Here is a 24,882-nt window from a genome sequence, read left to right on the forward strand (position 1 = left end):
CTCAGGCTCCGTGGCATCACTCAGAATATCCAGAATTCTTCAAAAGTTCTGACATTTCTGCCCTGACCTAAAGCTTTACCTTTGCACGCTGAGTGCAGCTCTTGGCTGGCCTGTGAGAATGGTGTTATATGTGTAAGTTCTTATCCTCTAAATACTGCCTGCTGAGTGGATTCTTCCTTTCAAACTCTCTTTTTATTGACAGAGGGATGGTTTTTGGAGGAGCTGTGTCTGTATTCCTTCTCTTTTTTTCTGCTGTTTTAACACTCCTGAAATCAGGGAAGAGCTTTGCAGTTTTGAACTGACTTCAGTCCTTCCAAAAGTCAATGGCTAAGAGGCACTGATTGAAAGTTTGCTAAGCTGTTTGCATACCTCTACAAGGTGGAGATCAGGCTAGTCAAATGCAGATTAAAGTCTTTTCAAGTTGTTAACCAACAATTCCTTTATTGTCCTTGGATTTGGCGTTTTGACATCAAGAGATTGATCAACATAATTTAAAAAAAAAAAAAAGCATTAGGAAATGTAGCAATAGATGATGCCAAGTCATTGATGCTAAAGGGAATCAGTGCAAGAAGGGGAAATGGTAAAAGATGTTGCAGGAAACAATAAAGCATGAGTGGAAAAAAAAAGAAGGACAAGTTAAGCATTAGGCGTGCCTCAACCCAGTTCAGGTCATTGGCCATTACAATGTGTATGAACCTTAGTCATTTGAAGTAAAACCAGTGGAGTGCTTGGGCACCTATTTTGAAGGCCTGCAAGTACATGAGTGACTTCCTCAAAGGTCCATGCAAGTAATGCAACTGTATTCTTTGCTATCTAATGAAAACATTTGTGTATTTACTTATGTATGCAAAACCAACAACAACAAAAAAGAGCTCATGTGTTAGAGGAGCCCATATAATTAATGGTGGAGACAGCAGGCCCATAGACAGTCCCCTTAGGAGGTAGAAGATGTGTCACAATCTCAAAGTCACTTTATAGACTCTGAGGATTATTATACACTTCTCTGTGTATTAAAGGATGATAGGTTTGTTTAAACAAAAAACAACAACACTAAAATTTTTATGAAAAATTCCTAGCTTTCTGTAATAAAAGATTGAAGTGAGGGTTCCTTAAAAGCATAAAATATGAAAAATTACCAACAATATTTTGATTATATTACAAATTAAAATGAGCACACATTCTTGCATGTCACTCCACTGCCTTTTCTCATGTTACAGTTAGGTCAGAACTAAAAAAAAATACAGGGACTGTAGTAAGTACTATAATATAAAATTATATGTTGATTTTTCCATGGGCTATTAATATCTTGTTACTGTGAGACTGTACTGGTTGGTGGTTTCTGGCTTAGTGGTGTTTGGCTTGTAGGTAAAAGAAAAAAAATAGAACAAGACCACCTCTGACATGAATACTGACCTCCAACTGCTATTTTATGTAACTTATTTTTGGTTACTTCCACATTTTTACCTTTAATATAAATTAAATAGGATTGTATCTTCTTAGCCTGTATACATTTTTGTGCATGCTCAAAAAGTATGCCCGGAAATACTTTTATCTTGCTTACAAGTTTCACTAGTATCAAGATCAAGACTCTCTTAACTTCTGGATCCTGGGTGGAATTCCAAGGGACATTCCAGTGGGTAATAGAGTAGGTAAAATTGCCAGGAAGGGGAAGAGATGAATTTTCTCTTCCAATCAGTCACAGGAGAGGGTGGGAAAGGCAGTGCAGAAGTGGTTCCTAATGCGTTCTCCTAGGGCAATACCTTTCAGACACTCCTAAACACATGGAGTCATAATCCAACCTGCTTTCCTTCTTCCCCTCTTTCAAAAATAATTGTATTCCTAAATAGCTAACAACAAAATTTGGAAGAAGTTCCAGTTTTATTTCTAAAACAAACTCGAATTTCCCTTTACTTGTGAAATGATTCAGAATTAGGAGACTGAAAATGTTGCCACATAGCTTGTAAAGGCTGGTAGTATTTAGTTATTGATATAAAAACCTCAGTGAGGGACTGCGTTTGTAGGGGGTCGCTAATGGAATACAGAGACTTTCGCCTTTGGGTCACTGGATCAAATCTGTCTCTTGTGGGTAGTGACCAAAGTTTTCAGTGCCCTATATAAATTAAATATGTAGAAATTAGAGATGGAAAAGACCTGTTACAGCTTGCAGCCTATCCCCCTACCAGTACAGAACTGTTCTCTCTAGCTTATTTCCCAATTACAGATTTTCCAGTTCCTAGTAGGTCCTGTCCACCCTACAGAGCAAAGCAGCTGGTATTAATTGGTACCTGAGTTTAACTGGCTCCTCGTGAACTCACTACGCTGGCATGAGAGCTGTAGGGATTCGGCAGACACCTCTCTGCTGCCTGCCTCCGCGGCGGGCACTGAGCAGGCAGCAGCAGCCCAGGGAGTGCCTGTACCCCACACTGCTGCCTGGCGTGGGGGAGCAAGCAAAAGTCCCAGCTCCTTCTCACCCTGTGCAAAATATCTTCTAATACAGGGAGATTACTGAATCTCATTTTCACTGCCTCACTTAGCCCCCTTTAAAGTCCTATCAATGTCCCTTCCATAACCAAACAGCTGCAGGTCATAGTTCTAAATTGCAGGTCTGATGGATTAGTTCGGGTAGCTAAAGGGAAAGCCAGATATTAGTTCAGACATTGATATGGACTAAAATTTTCCCAAAGTTTGGAAGGGATTTGGAAGCTTGCTTGGGGCTTCTTTTTGACTTAAATAAAAAGGTTTGAACCCTATTATCTTTTACAACATCCACTTGCAAGTAATTAACAATGTTGCAGAATGCCCATTATGAAGTGCTAGGAACTGGGTATTGACAATATTAAGATGAGTCTTGTCAGGTATTCAATGACTACTGCTGGCTGTAGTGCCATAGGTACATATGGGCTTTGTAGGCTTATAAAAAAATAAAACCAACAAAAACTACACCACTAAAACCCAAACCAGTAACAGTGGCCCATTCCAAAGTAATACAAACATGTAATAATTAAAACAGTTCTTATTCTCTAGAAAGAAGTCTGAGTGGGCTACTTTAACTCACCCACCCTTTGAGCGCCTCAAGGTGTAAGTCACAACACTGGTAGAGCGTACAGTATAAGTGGGATTTCCTCAGCACTTCCGATTTTGGCCATACGTGCCTGTCCCACAGACTTTATAATCTGATGCCTCCTGCTAAAGCTGATAGAAATACAAATGCAGCCTTCAAAACATCAGAGTATTTTTAGAAAGAAAACTGAGTTTCGTTGCCGTTGTTCCCTCAGTGCACCAAAACCTGAAGGTGAGGGTGGCGTGTCGGAGCTGCCCCCCACGCCCCAACTCCCTGCTGGCAGGTGCTGCTGGAGGAGCAGAGCTTGCTGCTGTGCGGCCACAGCCCAGGACTCCCGAGTACCCCGTAAAACACAAGTTTCTCCATTCGCAGCGCAGCTAATGACTGCTGTGTTGCCAGAGTTAACTTATTTTTGATATTCACTGTGCCAAAGTTTCAGCCGTTGAAAAATGCAAGCAACCATAAAGGAAGATCCTTTGGGCTTCAGAAATATAACAATCAGATGGCTTAAAAAAGAAGGAAAGAATTTAAAACAAAAAACACCAAACAGGAACAAAAGCAGTACAAAAAAATTGCAGTGAATCTGCAAAGGGGACACTCCACACTTTTTTTTCCAAGGTAAAAAACCCACAACCCTGTGTTGTGAAATGTCTTTTTAAACACAGATTTAGAGAATTAAATTGAGGGTTATAAACTAGTAGCCAACAAAAGCAAGAAAGACTGGAATGTTGGTAACCAATTGCAAGCACAGGATCCAAGCAAAATATCTTGAATTGCTAGTACTGCAATAAATTACAGTTTTCACTTTTGTATTCTGCAAGTGAAAACAGCACTAAGTCAAGCTTGAGAGAGGGAGAGTAAAGGATGACCTTTTTAATTCACCCACACCCACTACAAGTAGAGGAACTGTAACACGGAGCAGTAAAAAATGAAAATGCAACACCCATCATTGTGTGAAGGGACAGATCCTGTTCCTGTAAAATGGGGTTCCTGTGTTGCTGAAGAGTTAATTGTCAGGTAGCAATAGACGAAAGCCGAACCAGACTCTGGGATGGTCTGCTATGGTGGCTGCTATCTCATTTCTTCCATGGATTAATTTTCCCCTCTTTAACTTTAATTAGATAAAAGTCTAGGGGCGGGAAGTGGCCCTGGAGTGCTCAAAGGGCAAGAAGTGGTCAAGAGCTGGTTTCTCTCAAACTTTGATTAGCCTATTTGATAAGTGATACTAAGCACCCCAATTGGTTAATGAATGAGGGGTTCCCGTGAGGTAAGTGGCTGGGAAATTCAGCCTCCCCCGCAAGGAGAGCGAATATGTAAACTTCTGTCCTTCAGTTAGGTGTCTACTGTGGTTAGGAGTAAGGGTGATTTATATCCTATCTGGGTCCTGGAGTGTATCTACATTGATTGACTCCCTTGATCTTGACATCAGTCACTTGGGCTTTCAGAGAAAGGGGGAACGTAGGAGATAATGAAAGCTACATTAAAGAAGACCTTAACATTTATGTAAACGTTATTCTATCTTCAAAGGCAGAACTATCTTTCAACAGAAAGGAGATTTATTTCCTACTTGAAAATATTAGAAAGAAAAAGTTGCAATACATTTAATAACAAACCTGTAGCTTTGGTGCTGGTTTGGGTTTTGTCTCTTATTTCTTGACTAAATTGCATTATAGTTAAACGTTTTACTGCACACTGCTTGCAAGCACTGACACAGACACACAAATGTCTTGTGCAAAGAGACATCATCCTCTCCCCGGGGGAAGAAGAGAGAGAGAAAGACAGAATGAAGAGTTTGGAGAGTAGCAGCAGAAGTACAGAGAAAACATTCGGAAAGCTCATACATTATCTATTAAACAAGGGTTTTTATACATGTAAATCTGTGGCAGTAGAAACCAGAACACTTAAATAAAACTAAAACGCACCTCTCAAATGCTCCCCTAGTGAATATCACCTGCATAATAAGATTTCCCCAGCTGGCAGCCAGGCTCTCCTTGGCTTGCAGAACAGGGGGCAGATTTGGGGCATGCCGGGGCTGGGAGGGAGCCTGGCGGGAGCCGGCAGTATCCTCATTCCGCTCGGCGGGTGACCCGCCAGGCCAGCTGCAGCACGAACATCAATTAAAGCAGCGTTTTCAACAAGGCCAAGCAGAAAGGTAATTTGTACAACTGAGAAGCAGGGCCACGTTATCACCTGTGGAAGGCTGGAAAAGTGCAGAGACCCTCCTGGGTAAACATCTCTAATTCTGCTACAAAATACCTTCCCTCAGAGAGATATTTACAAAATCACGAGGGCAGCAGGCAAAGTGGAGAACTGTTATTCACCAAATCCTGCAATACTAGGTTTGGGAGCTTTTGCTGAAATTATGAGCAGATTAGTTTAAAACAGGCAAGAGTTTTTTTTCTTTGTACCATGAGTGGTGAAATTTGGAATTTATTGCCACAGGAGATTGTAGAACCAGCAGTTCAAAATAGGATTAGACAAATTGTGGACAATAGGGTCTTAAGCAGATACTAAAGGAAAGAGACAGGGATGTACCTCTAACAACTATAATGCAAAAATTCTGGATGTCGAGGGAGTATGAGGGGAATGAATTGCAGAGACTAGCCATGCTCATGTGCTCTGACTAAATAGCATCTCCTATTGACTGATGCAGTATTGGGCACGATAGAATCATAGAATGGTTAGGGTTGGATAGACTGGCCTGATACAGTAAGGCATTTTTTATACTCTTCTTAAATCTGATTTGGCTTTATCTAGTCCTTCAGTCATAGCCAAACTTAGATTCTTCTATTAAATTTATGTAATTTTTTCTGTCTAGCTTCAAGGTCAAGCATATTTCTGCTTTCTTTTTCTTAAGCCACAAATTAATCTCCTCGAGGCAAGTAGTCAACAACACAAGACTTTTTCCCTTTTAGCTATGGGTCCCAAAAAGCTTCAAATCTGTCTTCACGACATGCAAAATGCAGTAGTTGTATTCCTGAGTAAAAGACTAAATGTTGTTAAAGACAGTCTAAAAGCGCAATAAAGTGATAACTTACAAATTACAAGGTAGAGAATTTATAGTCCAGAATCATCTTATTAAATATATCAAGAATTAGGACAAGTACATAAGGCTGAGTAATTAAGGTTAGAAAAAATATATATATCCGTGGGAAATCTTTGTATCAACTAGTATGTTTTTAGGCAGAGGACGTGCAAATAAAGTCTTAGTTGCTAAGTCCTATATGGCATGTTTGGTAACTAGCAGACATAACATTTGCACTTCTAAATGGAATATGATCCTCTGTCTGGGAGAACTGGTCATTAATATGTAACCTGCAGAGCTGGGATATTCCTGTGGTAATGAATAATTTCTTTGCCGTGAAAACATTAGCACAAAAATATATGACAAGAAGAGAAGGGAGAGGAAGTTTTCTTCCTCTTCATCTCATGCTAAAAATCTTTCCTACTCAGAACATAGAAATACAGAATTTCACAATTTGAGTGAAAAACCTTATTTTATCACCAGTATGAGGTCACTGAACTGTAACTATGCTAATCAAGAAAAGAACCAAAGTATGGTCTTCACAGTCTTATATACCTTGTCTTCTATTGAGATAAAAGGAAGTGGAAGGGCTGGTATCTTGCGTAGGTCCAAAACGAAGTGCATTAATACACCTGGTAAGAGCAAGGTAGCAGGAAGTATAAATTTTTTCTTGGACAGTATCTCTGGACGGATAATATCTACAGAGTGGTATCTGCAGCATTGTGCTAGTTCTGCTATAAACCTTGACCCTTTTTTCTGTGCAGTACTTAAACGAACAGATCTGTAAGTGCTACCCTCCCACCTAAAAACATCTTTAAAAAAAAATCTAAAAATCAAAGCACAGTCCAGATGGAATGAAAAAACCCTCTGCAAGGAGCTGTTATTGAGGTGTCTCCCTCGGGGTTGAGCTATACTTGACTTTGAGGTTTCAGCTCTCCCACTTCCTCACTCTTAAATAAACAGTAATTTCTGGCAAATCAAAGAAAACCACACCTGACCTTACATATATACCTGTGATTTCCTCAGGTCTGCGGTGTTATTCTGAGAGAATATAGAACCCATGAGCAGAATCCCCCAATGGATTTATTGTCCTCTTCATACAGAAATAAACAAGCATGACTCCTGCACTGGAGCTGCTGAGCTATGAGATAATATCTGTGCAGATATTATCAGCCTCTAGATCAGATTTTGAACTCTTCACTTAGTGACCAAAACTCCAGACCCAAAGAGCTATTCCTAAATTAGAGTCTCAAAGACCCTTAATTGCTCACCACAGGGCAGGCAAACCCCTGTCACCAGCCATCAGAACATCCGCTGGGCAAACGGCCCAGCTAAGCAAATAGTTTGGCCCAACATACGCACAAGCCCACCGCATTAGATGAGAATCACACATGTGCAGAAAATCTGCTCTAGATGAAAATATTGTCTACAGAAGACTGCATTCATGCTTTGTCAGGGTGTAGCGTATACTCAAGGTGATAAATCATCTCTGTTTCTCCACCCTCCCTCCCCCAGCTGCACAGTGACTAAATACCTCTATCGACCAAGACTTTTAAGTCAAATCAACCTTTTAAAAATTTCTCTTTCTTAATGCTCTAACGTGCATGGGTTCACAAAATTAAATTACAATATTTTTATCTGTTTGGGATCAGCACTGTTTCCTCCTCCTTGTGTTTACTTTTCTTCAGTAGCTGACATCAAAATGTTTTCTGGAATGCTGGGACTAAGTAAGTTATGCTTAACTCAATATCTAATACAAATAGCCCTGGGGAAGCTTCAGCAACACAATCATAAAAGCTACAGTTTCTTTTAATAGCTTGCCACACTTTGCTGATATAGTATTTCTCTAATCACCAATCTTTACGTGCCTTCCTGACCTTGGAGCTCTCTGTCCAAATGACTTTGTGGTATCAAAGGCTCGTGTCATTGAAAGAGTGAATGGCTTTCATTTTTCTCCCTGAAACTTCCGGTTCCTGGCATCTGCAAAGAATTATTCCAAGCAGTGTTTTGCTGCCTTGCGGCCACTGCCCTATAGTGGCCCGACTGATGGAAGTGACTTTTCCCAAAAAGGTTATTGTGGTCAGCGGTGGGCGAGTGCTGCAGTCAGTGCACAACCAGCCCTGCTTTCTCAGCTGATTTTGCCTGACCACTGGGCTACCACAACCATACGCTACAGCAATTAATTACTGTGGGGTTTTGGAAAGCATCAAATAAATAGGGTATACAGCTTTATAGTAGAATAAAGCATTAAACGAAAACCCTCCAAAATCACCACAGATTCGGAAGCTTTTGTATTACAACAAAGGTGAAGTCCCAAGTTTGAAAGCTTTTGAAGAAGTAATGGTTGCAGGGGGACCTAGGGAATCAGGGTTCACTCAGCAGAACCTCATACTGTATGAATGTCCAAAAATCACAGTTGCGATGCTCTAATCATTTCCAGGCAATGAGAAAGTAGGTGCCTGGATCCATAGTCTCAGTTATTTATCATCTGTCTCTATTAAAGCTGAATTCTTTTTCTCTCCGCCCCACTCCTGCCTAATTTCTCTTCTCTCACTTTTTGTCCTTTTGCTTTAATTCCTTATATTTGCCACTTTATATATATATATTTTTATTTTAAATATGAAATGTAATTGGACTTATATGGGTAATTACCATGCTGAAACTAAATGAAATTCATAGCTTTTTTTTTTTTAAGGGAGAGAAGGTAGATGGGAGCAAAGAGGAGGATTTTCAAGATAGCTTTTCGTTATTTTAAGTGTATTACTGCTTTAGCTCCACAACTGCAGTCAAGTATGCTTACTGTTGAGCACTGAACTGTCACATTGCAAAGGATAAACTGCTTGAAATCTCCATAGTTAGAATAGATAAAGCCAGGATGAGATAAGGTGACACAAAGGCTCAGAGAGGTTAGAAGACTGGTGTAAGCTCATAGACCTGATCAGTAACAGATAAAATTTGAAAATCCTGCTTTTTCTTCTAAGAGACAAGATTAAGACAGCATTCCTCAGAGATGGATTATGTATTTCAATTACTTAAATTAAATTTTAATTCAAAGAATGAAACCAAAATATCTTCAGGGATCCAAATCCTCCCAAAGCAACCTAACTTGACCCAAACCTCTCTTGGGGCTTTCAGTCCCTGGTGCAGCTCTTTTGGCAGCATGGCCCTATAACCCCTTCTTAAATGAAAAGGAAAGGCTCTTCCACCCACTCTACCCCTAGAAAGTAAACAGCCACCATAGACACAAACATTTCACAGCTGGAGGGAGCCAGCCATGGCCCCCTGCTCAGGGCTTCTCACTCCCTCCTTTCTCATTAAAATACAAAGATTAGGTGAGACAACTCACACCTCTAGTTTAGGCACCAAGTATGTGCACTGGTCACCCCAAGCTTCCTCCATGGGAATGCATTGTCTACAACAGCACCCACAGCCTGTATTCCTTCCCTCGTCCAGGGTTATGTAGGCACAAATAGATGCCTGTGATGTGAACACCTAATAACAGCAGATGTGAATCTACCAGCTAGCTTTTGTCTCAAACATTCCCCAGGTCTTTTTGGTTAAGATTCAATGGGCCTAAAAGTCTCAGATGGCAGCTACTCATAAATTAGTGCATTGTTTTTCTTCCTGCCATGTGAAATTGGAGTATGTTATTTCCACTGTAATATGATGAATTTTGCTCTTAGTAATCATTGCATGAGCAGCAAATGTTTGTTTTCAAAAGAGTTTGGCCTTATTAGCTTAGGTGACTGCATATAACACTTTTTGTATTGAATATGTTGAATCCCCAGGTATTACAGATATTACCCCAGAAACATGGCCGGCTCTGAAAGGGAGCTCAGAAACTGTTTACTGCCACACACACAAATATACTGCAGATTAGATGAGGTAGCAGATGCTTTCATCTGAAGTCATACTGAACCGAAATTTTCAAAGCATTTTCTGGGATTTTAAGTACATCCAGGACCAACTCCTGGATGTACTTAATATCAGAATTCTCCAACTAATTAACAAGTTTATATAAAATTCATTAGAAAACTTAGAGAATCATAGAATTATTTAGGTTGGAACAGACTTGTAAAGTCATCGAGTCCAACAGTAAACCTAACACTGCCAAGTCCACCACTAAGCTGTGTCCCTGAGTACCACATCTACACATCTTTTAAATACCTCCAGGGATGGTGACTCAACCACTTCCCTGGGCAGCCTGTTCCAATGCTTGACAATCCTTTCAGGGAAGAAACGCAACTTAAGGCTGTTTCCTCTTGTCCTATCACTTGTTGATCGGGAGAAGAGACTGACACCCACCTCGCTAGAACCTCCTTTCAGGTAGTTGTAGAGAGCAATAAAATCTCCCCTGAACCTCCTTTTTCCAGGCTAAACAACCCCAGCTCCCTCAGCCTCTCCTCATAAGACTTGTGCTCTAGACTCTTCGCCAGCTTCGTTGTCTGTCTTTGGACACATTTAATCTCCTCAATGTCTTTGTTTTAGTGAGGAGCCCAAAACCAAACCCAGTATTTGAAATGCGGCCTCACCAGTGCTGAATACAGGGTGATAATCATTTCTTTAGTCCTGCTGGCCACACTATTTCTGATACAAACACTGACTTGCAACTTCATGATCCCTCCCAAAAAGAAGAAAACTGTGGAACTTCTTTAGAATGCAATGTATTACAACACGGAAGAATATTACTTTATAACAGCAACAATCATCAGGGCTTAAATCCAGGTTAAAAAAAAAAAAAAAAAGAAAAAAAAAAGAGCCTGATCATAGCTTAGGCTGATGCCTCACAACACACATGAGGAAAACGACAAACAACCCTGTCTCTTATTTCCAACCATATAACAAAAAGCTTCTAAATTCTCTATAGACTGACTAAAAATAAGCAAGAAAGGCCAGGTAGCAGCAGTTATTCTTCTGAATTAAATTATATCCATGTGTATAGCACATTTCAACATCCAAAGGGCCACTTGGATGTGTGAATCTGAACTTTAATGACGAAAACCAGAGATATTTCTAAAATCAGCAGTAAAAGTCAGAAGCTACGGCAGAATCTCACATATCTTCTCCATTTTTGAATGTCACTATTAAGTGTTTAATTGCTTTAATTAGGTTTGTCTACTGAGAGTAGCAAAGAGAAACCCCAATGACCATAGTCAGAGGGGAATTTTGACAGGGAGAGAGAGAAGTAGCTGAGAAGCTCATTGCCTGTGGTTGGGCCTCTGGACAGTGTTAGTTCTCCGGTTGAGCTAAGTCTGCCATGTTTTAGCACATCTATTGATGTTGCAATCAGATCAGGTTTAACCTCCTGTAGCTCCTGGGAAGAAACCTTCAAATGCATCCTGTCTCATAGAGCACTGACAGGAACGTGTTCTGCTGGGCTGGCAGGACTCAATGCTTTGAACCCAGCTCCAAAGCTTTTGGCCCACCTCTGCAGCTCTGCCATGGAGCTGAGATACATTTGACAACGTCCATTCTTCTTCAAAAGGTGTCCTGTGGCCAGCAGGGTTTCCAGGCCATCCTCAATGTGGGTACCAGCTATTGGGAGTGCTTTGGCATTGCCTGGCTTGGGCTGCTGTCAGCATGGCTCTTGGTACTCGTGGTGGCCCTGAGGGCTAGCTGTGGCATCATGTGTACACTACACACTGTGTTATGGCACCACCTTTCCTCATCCTTTTTCTGAATGGATTTAATGCTTCCTGAAGCTGGAAAGAAAACAAACTGGATATTCCCAACAAGACTGGGGACAACAATGACCGCAAAGACTTAACAGCTGAGATGTTTCTAGGGACCCTTCACCATGAAGGCTCTGTGTGGGTCACAGGGATGACCAGCCTTCCTCTACTCACTCAGTCTGTCCAGAACCCTTTTGCATCCAGTTTAAAGCTATAAAGTAGTGATGCTTTAATTTGCTTGTGCAGTGCCTAAAAGCTGTGATATTTTGTAGTGCTCGTTGCTCTGACTTCTTTCTCTGACCCTTTTCCAAATCCAGCACAAACAAAATAAACCAGTTTCTGCCTGTACCTCTACTACCATCTGTTGTATTAAGAAATAACTGAAAGCCACAGTGCTGCATCGTTTCCAAGTTAAAACAAGTGTAGAATATTATTGATGCAATGCAATTATTACTGATGTAATGGTTAAAAGAAGGACTTAGAAAACAGGATTTCTAATCCCTTTTCACTTTGGATTCATAATTCAAAGTCTTTCTACATCTCGTTTTTTCCACACAAAAACAGTCTCTACGTAGCAGATGAATTATAGATTATTTTCATTATAGCCTTTAATAGGATGGCATAATGAAAGGGATATATGTTTCATACATGCTAAAGTTATTACAGAGGAAGAAAGACATTCCTAGCAAGAAAAAAGGCAAGTGCAATAGTGTATGGAAACGCACACATTAGAATATTATTAGAATAAACCAAACCATCCCATGTGACATTATATTATATACCTATCTGAAGACAAAAAGAAAATCTAAGAAATTATGCTCATGAAAAGATTTAAAACTAATAATTTATTATCAGACACTAAGCAAGTACAGCCTTGTTTTCAGCACGTTAGTAGCTACAGTTCTGCAACATAGGGAAAAAAAAATTCCAAGCACTAGAAGATTTCATTTGTCACAGGCCTCAAATCTAGAGTATTTGGGGACAGCTATAATGTTATCTTGAGTGAACACAGGGCCAACATAATTAGGAATAAAGAGGTAAGAAGCAAGGGGAATTGCCTGCATAACTTCACTTTGTAAAATCCTCCCATGGAAGGTGGCAGGTAGGAAATCTGCATAATAACAAACTTGTCACAAGACAAGGCCAACTAAATACAACAATTAGAATTAACATTTTGCTTTGAGTGGTTCTCAAGATTCCCCCCTCTCCCTCCTTCCAGGTTACACTAGACATAGTTAAAGTTGTGGCTATTAATTTGGTGCAATATTTTCCAGTACATACTTTTTCTCAAGTGTTATATGGCTGCAAGACGACTGTCTCCCTTCCTTGTGGGCATTGCTTTAAGAAGCAGCTACTGAAATGCCAAAACCTCCTCTCAGATACCCCAGTGAAAACCCAAAATAAATTTATTGATTTCCTTCCAGTCTATCTAGACTTAGCTCAGTGTAAACAATCCAGGCTGGCCCAAAACCAGAGCTAGAATGTGTTACAAATTATAACCTATTATTGGAGGAGATTACCTTCTCCACTAACTGTCAGGTCCTTTCTTTTGAGAATTACTGGAAGCAGAGCTCTTTGACTGCGTCCGAACAGCTTTTGGGATGCTGGATTTGTGCTTCCCAGCTGGCTCATCTGCCTCTTCCCAACTGCTTGCAATCTTCCTCAGCCACTGACTCCAAGACAATCTCCAGCATGTGGGTGCCCTCCCAGGGTGCCATCAGGCTATGCTCAAGGAGATGTTTTAAGGGAGTGTACCAGCAATGGAGCTGATTTTCAGGGCTGCCTTCCCCAATATATAAATTGAGACACCACTCTCTTATCTTAGAGATAGTGATTCTGAGTACTAAGCAGCCATCCTCTAAAAAATTAGCTATTTTCTAAAGTAGAAAGTTTTTGATTCCATATTCAGGCAGTTGAAATTGTTAATCAATATACCTAAGATTGTTGTGTTTTCTCTTGTTTCAGGAAGGACATGGATCATAGTAAGGAGTTACAGATCCCAGATGAGGAACATAGACTAGTGTTTGGTCCCTAGTTTTATGTCCTTTGGTCTTTTAAGCATTCAGACTTCTTTTCCTGCAAGTTACTCCTGTATACTTCGGATAGAGATCTCTTCTAGATAGAGAAACATATCATGCTGGCTTATGTAGTGTGATCAAATCAAGCAACCACCTTCCAGAAGTGCTACACTGGGACGAGTGTTCCTATTGCCCTCACTTCTCCTGCCTAGCTTCTATTATTTTTACTTTTTCTTATCATTTCCATTTCTTGTAATTGTTGTAATATCATATGATATTTGAGGATTAAGAAGATGTGAGTACATGGAAGACAGCTTTTGCTGGAAAAAACTATAAAGGCAAGAAAGAACTAGAAGATAGCTAAACATACAAGCAAAATAGCTTTCAAATTTTAAAAACAGAAAGAAAATTGAGAACATTATCATAAAGAAGAGAGAGGGTGAGAAAAGAAGAGGTTGGAGCTTATGATATTCAGTTGTTTGGATTTTGTAATACTGCTCCCTCTCTCTTCTCTGCTTCAGTCCTAACGAGTCTTCCACATCTCCCCTTGTGACAGCACTCTAGCCTCTTTTTTACATTTTTAGAAGGGACATTTGAAGTGCATTGTGATGCAGTAAGTTCAAATAAATTTGTTCATTCTTCCCAGGAAATATAACAGGTATTATGGTCTCTTCTGAACTGCACTTTGCATTTTAAGGGCTAAGTTTTGCTCAAGAGATGAGAAATCGGAGAATTTATTTTGCAGTCTGCATTATAAAATTAGTGCTATGGTAGCACATACTATTTTACATGTTTCTTTTTAACACTCTAGTTGTTCCTAAACAAGCAAACACAAAGGTTTTCCCCCTCATTTTCAATTTGCCCATTCTGGCATTTCTCCTACTTCTTAAAAGCAGAAAACCCTATGCGGAGAAGCATATAGTAGGAAAGTCCCTGGTTTCAAGAAATTAAGAAATTACTTAGAAATCATCTAAGTAATACTTAGATGTTCAGTTCAATTTTGTTTAAATTCCAAGTAATTTTATCTTATTCCAAATTAAAAAAAAAAACAGTAGTAGTACAACAAGCTGTACTTGTTTGTTGCAGAAATATATTTATTCTATAAAAATGGAGAGCATTCTGCAAATATGTAGGATACTTTATAGGTGTATAGAACAGACCTGAAAAGATGTATTTTGTGAGTTTCTCCTTTTTCCATCCACAGCATCCTTTCTATATTCAAATGGTATATTTTTTAACATCTCAAACTGTATCACCATTTCACTGTATATCACTACATCTCTGCGAGCCAGAATCAAAGAAGTGAAGAGCTGAGCACTAGAGAGAGAAAAACATTTTTTTAATGCTTTGGGATGTTTGCAAATGTGTGTGTGTACATATGTATTTTTTCAAGAAACTGTATAACTTCCTACAAATACATTGGAGAAAGGAAGTCTGTTGACATCTTAACCACACTGAAGTAAGGTGTGAGATTTGGTAATATATCTCTCTGAACGCTTCAGAGAGGCAGAAGTCCTCCAGCGAAGGGCTGGAACCTGGTATCCATCAGGTTACAACTATGCTGTCACACATGCGACAGCAGAAATGGATGGTTTGTGCAGAAGAGCTCTGATGCAGGTAACAGCAATACACACACCTGTCAGAGTCTGTGGATTAGATACAACGATTTAGGGAGAGAGAACAGATTTGGTAAACCACCTTGGTTATGGCTGTTATATTTGCTGACCATTGCTGGTCCATTGATGCTCCTTTTTCTGACCTCATATACGTCCATAAAAGAGAGAATATGTCTGCAGAGGGCTTCTATACACCCTCATGATTTTACGCTTAGACACTAATGTGTTAGTGACTGCACATTGAAGAGCAGGGTTTTCCAAGGTTTTCTTTTTATATGTCAGACTCAAGTAATTTCCATTAATTCTACAATAAATACTGAACTCAGCAGAGTTGCCTATGAAACCAAAGCAAATCTGTTGAAGTACTCGGAAAACACAAGTCTTCAGCAGGGCTGCTGCTGAATTTAGCCTGGAGACTATTATTTCTCTGTATGAAGGCCAAACTAATGATTCTTCACTTAAAATGAAACCATACAAGTCTGCTAAGAAAAATAGTTCCAATAAACAGCAGAGAAATGGAAGTGGTTGAAATTATCTGTATAAAGTAACACCAAACTGATTTGCCAACACTCTTGAAGAGAGCTGGGTGATATTTCCTGGAACAATGAAACAGGTGGGACAGATGATTTTTCATTAATTAGTTTTGGCCAACTAATAGTTTAACTGAATGACGTCTGGAAGGCTGCTAGGATTAGGTGGCTGTAGCCATTAAATGCTATTATAAAGCCTATTTAGTCTTCACATCAAAGTAAAGAAACAAATACTTGTTAATACTGAAAGTTAGGACAAGATGTGAACAACTGTATTTTCCCATTGGTGTTCATTTCTGCACTTCTCTGTATTCTTTTTTTGGAAAGCACCAAATGACTTCAGGAAAGCCTTGTGGTATTTCTAGTAAAAGTAATAAAGTAACAAGAATCCTCTAAAGAGTTGTTTTTTTTTTTTAAAAAAAAAAACAAAACAAAACAATGCACTAGATGTTCAGATGATCCCTTTCTCCCCTTCATTGTACCCCCAATTATTTATATATTTATATGAAATCTCTGGGAGAGTCAGAAAGTGAGGAAGAGTTTTAGCCAGGAGTGCAAGCTTTTGAGGAGGTGCTGCATTTTCTTTGGATACATGTTGCACACACCGCAGAGTCAGCACTTTAGCAGAAGTGACAGAAGCCGAGTACCTGCCAACATCAGGAGTGGAGAAGGCAGGTCTCACAGGAGCAGGAGCCAGGAGTGAAACCAGCAGCTCAGCTGGACTCCTGGAATTTCCCTTCAGCAAAAAATGCTCTGTCTTTAGGGCTCTCCTCGCTGTCGCTCCCAGACACCATTTTCCATTACTCCTTTCTTCTTTATCACGCCAGGCTTCAACTTAATGACTGCCTGGCTCATATTTCTTCACAAAGATAGCTGAAAACTTCCTCAACACATGTGGCCATCTTGATTCCTCAAGGATGGCTCTTGTTCTGATGCTCAGATTTTTGGAAACTCCCCATCCACAGGACGTAACCTTTACCATCTCTTCCCTTGAAACCACAGGTCAGCAACCCACCCAATTCCCTGTGCAACAGTAGGGGAAAGAAGTAGGGCCCTGACCCTGATGTTATGCCCTACAGTCAGAGGCAAGGGGTGTGACACCAGCCCTGACTCACACATTTGGTCATGTAACCCAAGGCAAGGAATGTGTTCCCTCCCACATGACATGATGAAGGAGAACACTTGGCACCTTGTTAGTAGTCTTGGCTCTTCTCCTATTCTTTGGCCCACTAGACAAAATTTTTTTCATTTTAATAACATGTTTTACCATCCCAAAGATGTTGCTGCCCTAGAAGGGAAGGATGGCAGGAGACGGACAGAGACTTCTGCAGCAGCAGCTTTGCTGCTCCAGGAACAGAGGGAGAAAACAAAGCTGGTCGAGGGTGGTGATCATGCTCTGGGCAGTCACTGCAGTAGGGCCACCCCAAGTACTAAACTCTACTTTGGCAGGGCTGGAATAAGCCTGCCCACAGTCCTCCAGCAGTCAAGGGGAGGGCAGAGGACAAAGGGCTGTTTTTGCTGTATGCAGCAACCTGCTGCCCAAGGCAAGTCTTCTCTGCCTGGGACTCTATGCAGTTCTGGGGTATGGCTTTCATCCCACTAATCTGTACCTGCACCCAACAATCAGTTAATAAGACTTCATTTCTATTTACCCATTTTTTAGTCAACACTGTGTCCCTTGGATTACAGCAAGAGAAAATCAAATTCTATAAATATCCTGCAAATATATAATTTACATTTACATATATACCCAGATGCCTCAAGGCTAGCTGCCCTATTTCTTTCCATCTATGCTTTTGCTTCTTCTAAACCTATTTCTACCTATTCTTTCTACGTGTCTGTATCCGTACTTGCTATTTATTTAATTTTCATAAAAATGCTGATTCTGAATGTGTGGCTGACTATATTTCAGACAGTGATACTGATTTTTTTTTTTTGCAGTTCTATTGAAAGCGATGACCATTAAGTTTGTGGCTTTACATGTGGTTTTGTGAAAAATATCACTGAAAGAAAACACATGACCAAGAAACCCTAAGTGACAGAGCAGTTTAAAAGAAAACTTCTCAATGTATTAATTTTCAGGGATACCTCAGACTAATTTCTATTTTAGGTTGTATAGATTGACAGAGATAAGTCTTTCCAGCACTTTCACATTTATTTACACAAGTATTTTCAGAAGATCTCATGACCTATTTTTGCGCAGTTCCTGAAGGCAACGGGTTATTGTTTTGTTTGAGGAGAGCAGGCAGAAGAGTAGTTCATAAAACTTCTGGGTAAAGAGTGCTACAACTTCTACTTACCTACATCTCTTTGTGTCCTACAGCTCTTTTTGTTCAATACTCCTTGTTTTAGAATTCATTGCTCTCTTTGGTTTTGGTATGTTTTTTTTTCCCCTGTCATTTCTGGGGATAACCAAGGGCAACTCTACTAATATTTTCATGAGGTCCATGATTTCTGAAGCACTGTTAACTAGCTACATCTGAAAGTATGAGAAGCTCCTGAGCACCCAGAAGTTCTGACTGAATCAGACTTTGAATGATGCTGTCTTGATTTGGGCCAAGGTTGCCATTGTGGCTACCTTAAAGCAGGACTGAGCTCTGTTTGCTGCAAGCAGAGGCTATTTGCTGGATGCAGCCACTGGCTGGCATGGACACCTCTTGTATACATTCAGCTACTACCACACCAGGAAGGTGGGAAGTCAAGGAGGATGGTGGGGAAGACAAGTGGCAGGACCTACAGTTACTGTTCCCGTGTTGCTACAGGGGTCTGGAAGATGCTGAGGAGCAGGGCCTCCAACTGGAGCCACAGGGTGAAATAAGACAGCAGAGCAGGCATCAGAAATTACCCTTCAGAGGAAGGAGCTGGAGGAAATACTTGGAATGCAGCAGGTCTTCCTGCTGGGAAGGTTTTGTTTTCATCTTCATTTAGGGCGAAACTTCCTGCAGCACATACGTATTTTTCCTCTTCAGTAATGATTGGTCCTTCGGGTAATTTTCAGAAAACAATGTGGAAATTATAAGAAAAAATTAACTAACAAACAGACTGCCAAAAACTGCTTTGAGAGGATAAACCTTGTAAGGTTAATAGTACTGAAGATCTCTGCGAGAGGGAAGAGGAGGGGAAGGTGCGTGATACGTGCATGATTTTTAACAGTTAACAGACATTAGCGCACATTTCATACTTCAGCAAAACGCGTTAGAGGCACAACAACAGAGGGCTATAAACCTGGCCACAAACACATGAGAGTCTATGAACAGTAACCTCACTATTAGGAACAGCAAATTTTAAATTTCTTAAGAGAAAAGTTTTCTGCCACAGTGCAAAAAAGCCAAAGCATAAACTCTGAAGAGAGGTGTCAATATGCCCGTACACATCTAGGATTATGGAACAGACATGTAAATCTTAGGATTTATTTAGCTGTGATTAAATATAAACATATCAAACTAAATTAAAAAACAGACAGTTGAGAGTCAAGAAAAGTTTTTATGAGTGAATCCCACGTATTTTTCCTCCATACAAAACATAACAACTTGAAAGAATATTAATTCATAGGCAATTCACCTGTGCTTTATCATTCAACATAGACCATCCAACAATCCAACCAAATGTACCTGTAGATCACCAGATGTCACAGCCAGTAGAAATAAGGAAGTAGCTTTCATTAAAATCCTCAAAATATACAAAACGTTAAGCACTAAAACATACAAATCACACATCTACATGAAAAGAGTAGTCACACCAGCCCAAACCAATTTCAACTCCTAAAAAAACAAACCCTACAGTAATAGTAAGAGAACAACAAATGTTTACCTCCCATGCTTCTAAAAGGGTCGTCTTCTTTTTAGATACTGACTCTAAAAATCCTCCTCAAAATAATTACTAAGGGCCTGAGCTGGTTTCTGGGTAAGACAATGAAAGGCCCTCCATCCACTCAAGCAGAGGCTCTAATTGCCTGCCTCTGCTAATGAACTAATCTCAGGCACCTGGAACTAGCAGGCTCCATGCCGGGCAGGCAGGGCTCAGGTTACCTAAGAAATATTCCAAATATATTCACACAAATCACTAACCCTACAGATGTGCAAATACTGTTTTTTGTCATATTGCTGGAGAGATGGACACGTGTTTGCAGTGCTGTAGCACATAAAACCTGAAGATGAATTCATTGTGTTGCTTTAATCCCTTCCAGAGGCCAGGTGGGTATTTGGGGAGCCAGAGAAGTGCATTGATTCTCCACATTACTCATTGCACTAATCCACTTGTCTGTGTGATACAGAGTATCTCAAATGCTCACAGCATAAATATGTAGGTGGCTCGAAAAAATATATGTATTTCATGAGTGCCTGTTGTCTGTAAAATGAAACCTAATCAGGAAGTTAGCCTAAAACTTTGACTAAAACAAGTCCAAACTTTGCTGATGCCTAGAGTTTTTAAAATCACAGTTAAAGGATCTGGAAGTCACCAGAGGAGGTAAGCAAGCCTCAGAGTGAGCCTTGTGAGACAAACTACTGCATTTTTACATTTTTAACAAATTTTAAAAGGTTTTCACAGGTAAACAGCTTTCCATGACCTCAGAAATTAAAACAGGTGCACGGAGCTTTCCATCCAACAATCCACAAATTTATTCTCCTTGCCTGGACCGATTATGTTTATAAATATGTCAAATTTTAGGTATGTGTCTGGTTTCATTTGAGAAGGGATGAATGACAAACAAAATACAGTTTTACAGGAAAATATAGGAGAGCAAGAACAGGCTTTCTTCTTGGTCTTTGACAAATTGCTGAAATATGTGGCTGTCTGGCTCTTAGATGATGCTCGTACAGGTTGATTAGCATTAAAAGAAATTACGTTGATTTGTTCATATGCCTGAAAAATATTGTTACCTCCATTACTTACATAGACACAAACACTTAATATTTTTATAAGCAAAGCTTTCTGAATTATCTGTTTTGTAGTGTTCCAGATTTTGCTTTTTTTCTTCTTCAGGACACCATAAAAAAAAAAAAAAACAAACCCACTTCGGTTGACTTTTTCAGATTAGAGACCTGGATAGATTAGATTTTAGGTGTTGACTGAATGGCAAACTTACAGCTTCCCTGGAATAGATTATGCAGCTATTGCACAAGTGAAGTTCAGGTCTGAAAGCAAAAAAAAACCCCAAAAACCAGACAAGATTGCTCTAAAGGTTCAGAGTCTACCAGCACTGAGAAACGTCCAAACAGAAACATTTGTGCACAGTATGAATCCCCCCACACTGATTGTTGAATTTCCAATATTTCCTTAAGAAGCATATTTAAATAATGCTGTTTAATATAATGCTGTTTAATGCAGACTGCCAGAATACTCTAATGAACCCTTACCAGCTTGAAGAGCATTCCAATAGGGAACAAACCCTTTTGTCTTCTGTACTCTAGTAATTATCAGAAAACAGAACTCAATTAAGGAATTATTAGTTAATACGAACACCGAAAGATAGTCTCAAAAATCTCCTTGGTTAAAGAACTACAGAGATACCAGCTATTTAATTAACCCAATGAATGCAACCTATGAGGTTGAGGAGAGCAGCAGAAATAACAACCATTCTGCTGATTTCACATATGGCAGTAAAGCTCTGCATGAAAAAGGGCACTTGCAGGCAGGAGTTTGGCTTCTTCCAAACTGCTTGGCTCGCTTCATGCTTTGGAAAGGCAGGCAGGAGATGGTGAACACACCAGCATCAGACAAACAGTGCTGCCATCACCACTTGACCCTAGGATGCAGGGAGTAACTGTGCCACAGACAGCAAAATATGCCCTGTGCCCCCTTTATTAAGCACTAAGCCAGCATTAGGGAAAGTGGACGCTAAATCCTCACAAAGGAATTTATCTGTTCTCTATAGTGAAAATATTCAACACTACTACTCAGTGTCCATGCGTTCTTCACTTCTCTCCAATCACACACACTCTCAGCAAAGGTTACAAAAGATGTGTACAACTAGGAGCACGAAAAATATATCCTCTGAAAATTTATCACAATTAAAATAATTAGTGAAACTAAGTAAAAACAAGGCACTTAGGCATTTCAGGAAAGAATTCCTGTATGCAAATGAAGTTCTGAATGAAGTTATGTTATGTTCACAAGGAAAGGAGATACACAGACGTCTTCAGATACCTCAAAATATTTCCTGGAATATATAACACCATCCTGTCATCATACATTAAAAAAGCAATAGGAAAAGTTGGGGGCTGTATTTAAAGAGAGGGAAATGGTTCAATGACCCCAAACTAAGACACTTCTTGTAAAACCTCTTTTTGCTTACTCATATTTTCTTTCTTTATTTAGTCACTTATGACAAGGTCCCAGGTGATTTACCCTCCCCATGACCTTACATCTTTTCACTGAAGTGGTGACCCTAGATATTAATGCGGGTTTTGAGGCTGCCTTTTAAAGCATTTGTTCTCATTTTAGCTGTTATTGGTGAGCATGTGTTTTTGTAAAGGCCTCTTTTTTTTACATGCAGGGGAGACATTCTTACTTCCCATGAGCTGTGGATTCATTTTGCAGCACGCAAGGGGCTGGGGCACTCCCAGGCACTCTCGCCTGCCTTCCCGCACAGCCTGAACTCGGCTTCACCTCTCTGAGGACCCAACGATCCTCCTTGGCCAGGACGGGCCTCTGAGCTGCTGCCCCAGGCAACAGCGTTGCTAACTGTTACTGAGTTTAAAAAAAAATTAAAAAAAGAAAAAGCTGTATATACACCATATATGCATACCTGAGGATAAACAGAGTCTGCAGTTCTACGACAGGAGTGTGAGTTTCAACTGAATTTATACCACAAAGTGATTTGGAAAACTCTCTCTTGCATTCACTTTCTGTTGAGGCTCTAGGACTATATGCATGAAAAACGAAAACAGAAAGAAAAGGGCTTGTGAAGCAATCATACTCTGTGGAGCGAGTGAATGCAGAGGTTTCTACTAACTTCAGCGGGATATCAGCCTTTCTCATGTCAGCAAAAGTCACCATCTGTTGACAAAGAAAAACAGAGGAGGAAATCTTCCTTTCTGCTCTGTCTCAGTCTTTTCACACCTCCATACTTTTCCTGAAGTGTTTGGCACTGCCTATAGTCAGCATCAGTTATGACAAAAAAAGATGGTCCCTAAGTGGGATCTCATGTAACAGTTCCTGAATTTCTAGATGATTTGTGAAAACCTATGTGCAAATTGTTCCTGTTTTCCAGGGAGCTCTAGAAACTGAGTCCTTTGTAGAAACTTGACTCACAGTTGCTCAGCAAATTTGGTACTGAGTAGTAAGGATGTCGCTTTTCACTTTCAGTGCTGTATTTTTTTTTTATTTGTGTAGGGTCATAAAATGCATATTCTAACATATCATGTATTCAATACATTAGAGAAACCTTTGTCTTCTGTAAGACTTTTCATGTGAAGCCATCTTTTCCTCTGTCAGGGAGAACTGACAGGTTGCCTGCCATCACTTACCAGCAAAGCCAGCAGCCCACACTGTCAGTGTGAAAACATCTGTTGAATGGATTTATTGACTAGGTCTTAGGTGCGAGTTGTAGGGTTGGTGGGTTTTTTTTCCATGCTGTTTATTACAGCCCTGACCTAATGAACTTAATTTGTTGACATGTTTCCCTCAGTGTCTTACTTGATCCCGTCTCACATTTCTTTCTACTGTGCTGTTTTCTTGGAAACAGGAGTTCCTGGCACATCGTCGTGTCCACCAGTTGCAAATCTACGAGGCTCAGATGGCTACAGTTGGCATGGCAGGATTAGATAAACATCGGCCAGTGTCCAGGGCTGCGTCTTCCCCTGCTGATTCCACATTACCTCACTCAGACGTTGACCAGCCCAGCCAGCATGTCTACATGACTGGTAGGATTCCCTCAAGACTACTTTTAATAGGCAGGGCAAATGCGTTTGTTCATGTAGGATCAACAGATATAAATGCCTCAAATACCTCCTGCAGCAATGCAATCAGTGTTAGCCTTACTGTGCTGTGGTTTTATGATGCTGTACTGGCATCAAGTCAACCAGGGCAGCTGATAAATCACAGGGTTAATATTCACACAGTCATAAATTATTATCATTGACTGGCTCTGGCAACATAGCAACAGGTGCATTTCTGGTTCCTTTAAGTCATTTATAGCTTTCTCTTTCATTCCCCTGTCCTCTGGTTCTTTTCTCTGTGTTCTTGTTGCTTGTTTTGTAAAGAGACCACCAATAAGTTGAAGAAAGACCGCCAGTAAGTAGGAAAGCTGCAATGTAATTCCCAACGTCTTCATTTGACAAGTCAGTCTATGCTACAAGGGTGCTTTCCCTACAGAAACATCAAAGCTGTAGCCATGACTAGAAGGTGACGTTGGCTAGAACTTTGGTGTCTTTTAGCAGTAGTGTGAAGTCCACAGAAGGTTTTAAGGTCAGGCCCTGGGCAGTCACTCAGGGGCATCTCCTATTGGTTTGGCCTGGGCTGTCCAAAGCAGAGTGATTAGAACCTCCAAAATCTTCGGTGAAAGGAAGAAAAATGACCATAGAAACCCCATTTCTTATTATGGGTAATCTAACCTTGCAAGAAGGTCCATCTTTTTAAGACCATGAATCTCAGTATAACACTACAGCATGGTTAGAAGTGAAGATTCACTTACTCTGTGCACAAGAAAGGGGAAATGAATACTTGTAGATACTGTTTATTCAGATTTCTGCCAGAAGTATTAATTCCTTCACATCGGTTGGCAGAAATTGCCATTCCCTGAAAGCTTACAGCTTTCAGACCATGACCATGGACTGACGTAGGATGGAGTCCTTAATGGACATTGTATGTGACTGTGCAAGACAGCATGAACACCTGTCTTTCCAGTTAGAATGCGAACTTGGAAAGCAAAAATTTCTAATTTTAAAGAAAAAAAACTACAAAAGAAAAAGAGATGTCCTTAAAGCACTGCAAGTGGATAGATGGATACAAGATGACAT

The 24,882-nt window shown here is 40.1% G+C and overlaps 1 protein-coding gene across 1 annotated transcript in view; it reads left to right on the forward strand.

The window, feature by feature from the left end:
• The window catches only part of HDAC9 (histone deacetylase 9), a 412,038-nt gene that overhangs the window by 237,411 nt on the left and 149,745 nt on the right, over positions 1-24,882 (forward strand). The window contains 1 exon segment of the mRNA XM_086615076.1: positions 23,610-23,787. Coding sequence (XP_086471202.1) covers positions 23,610-23,787 — 178 coding nt within the window.

This window comes from Tauraco erythrolophus, chromosome 7 (genome assembly GCF_009769465.1).
Source record: "Tauraco erythrolophus isolate bTauEry1 chromosome 7, bTauEry1.pri, whole genome shotgun sequence".
In the NCBI taxonomy this organism is placed as follows: domain Eukaryota; kingdom Metazoa; phylum Chordata; class Aves; order Musophagiformes; family Musophagidae; genus Tauraco; species Tauraco erythrolophus.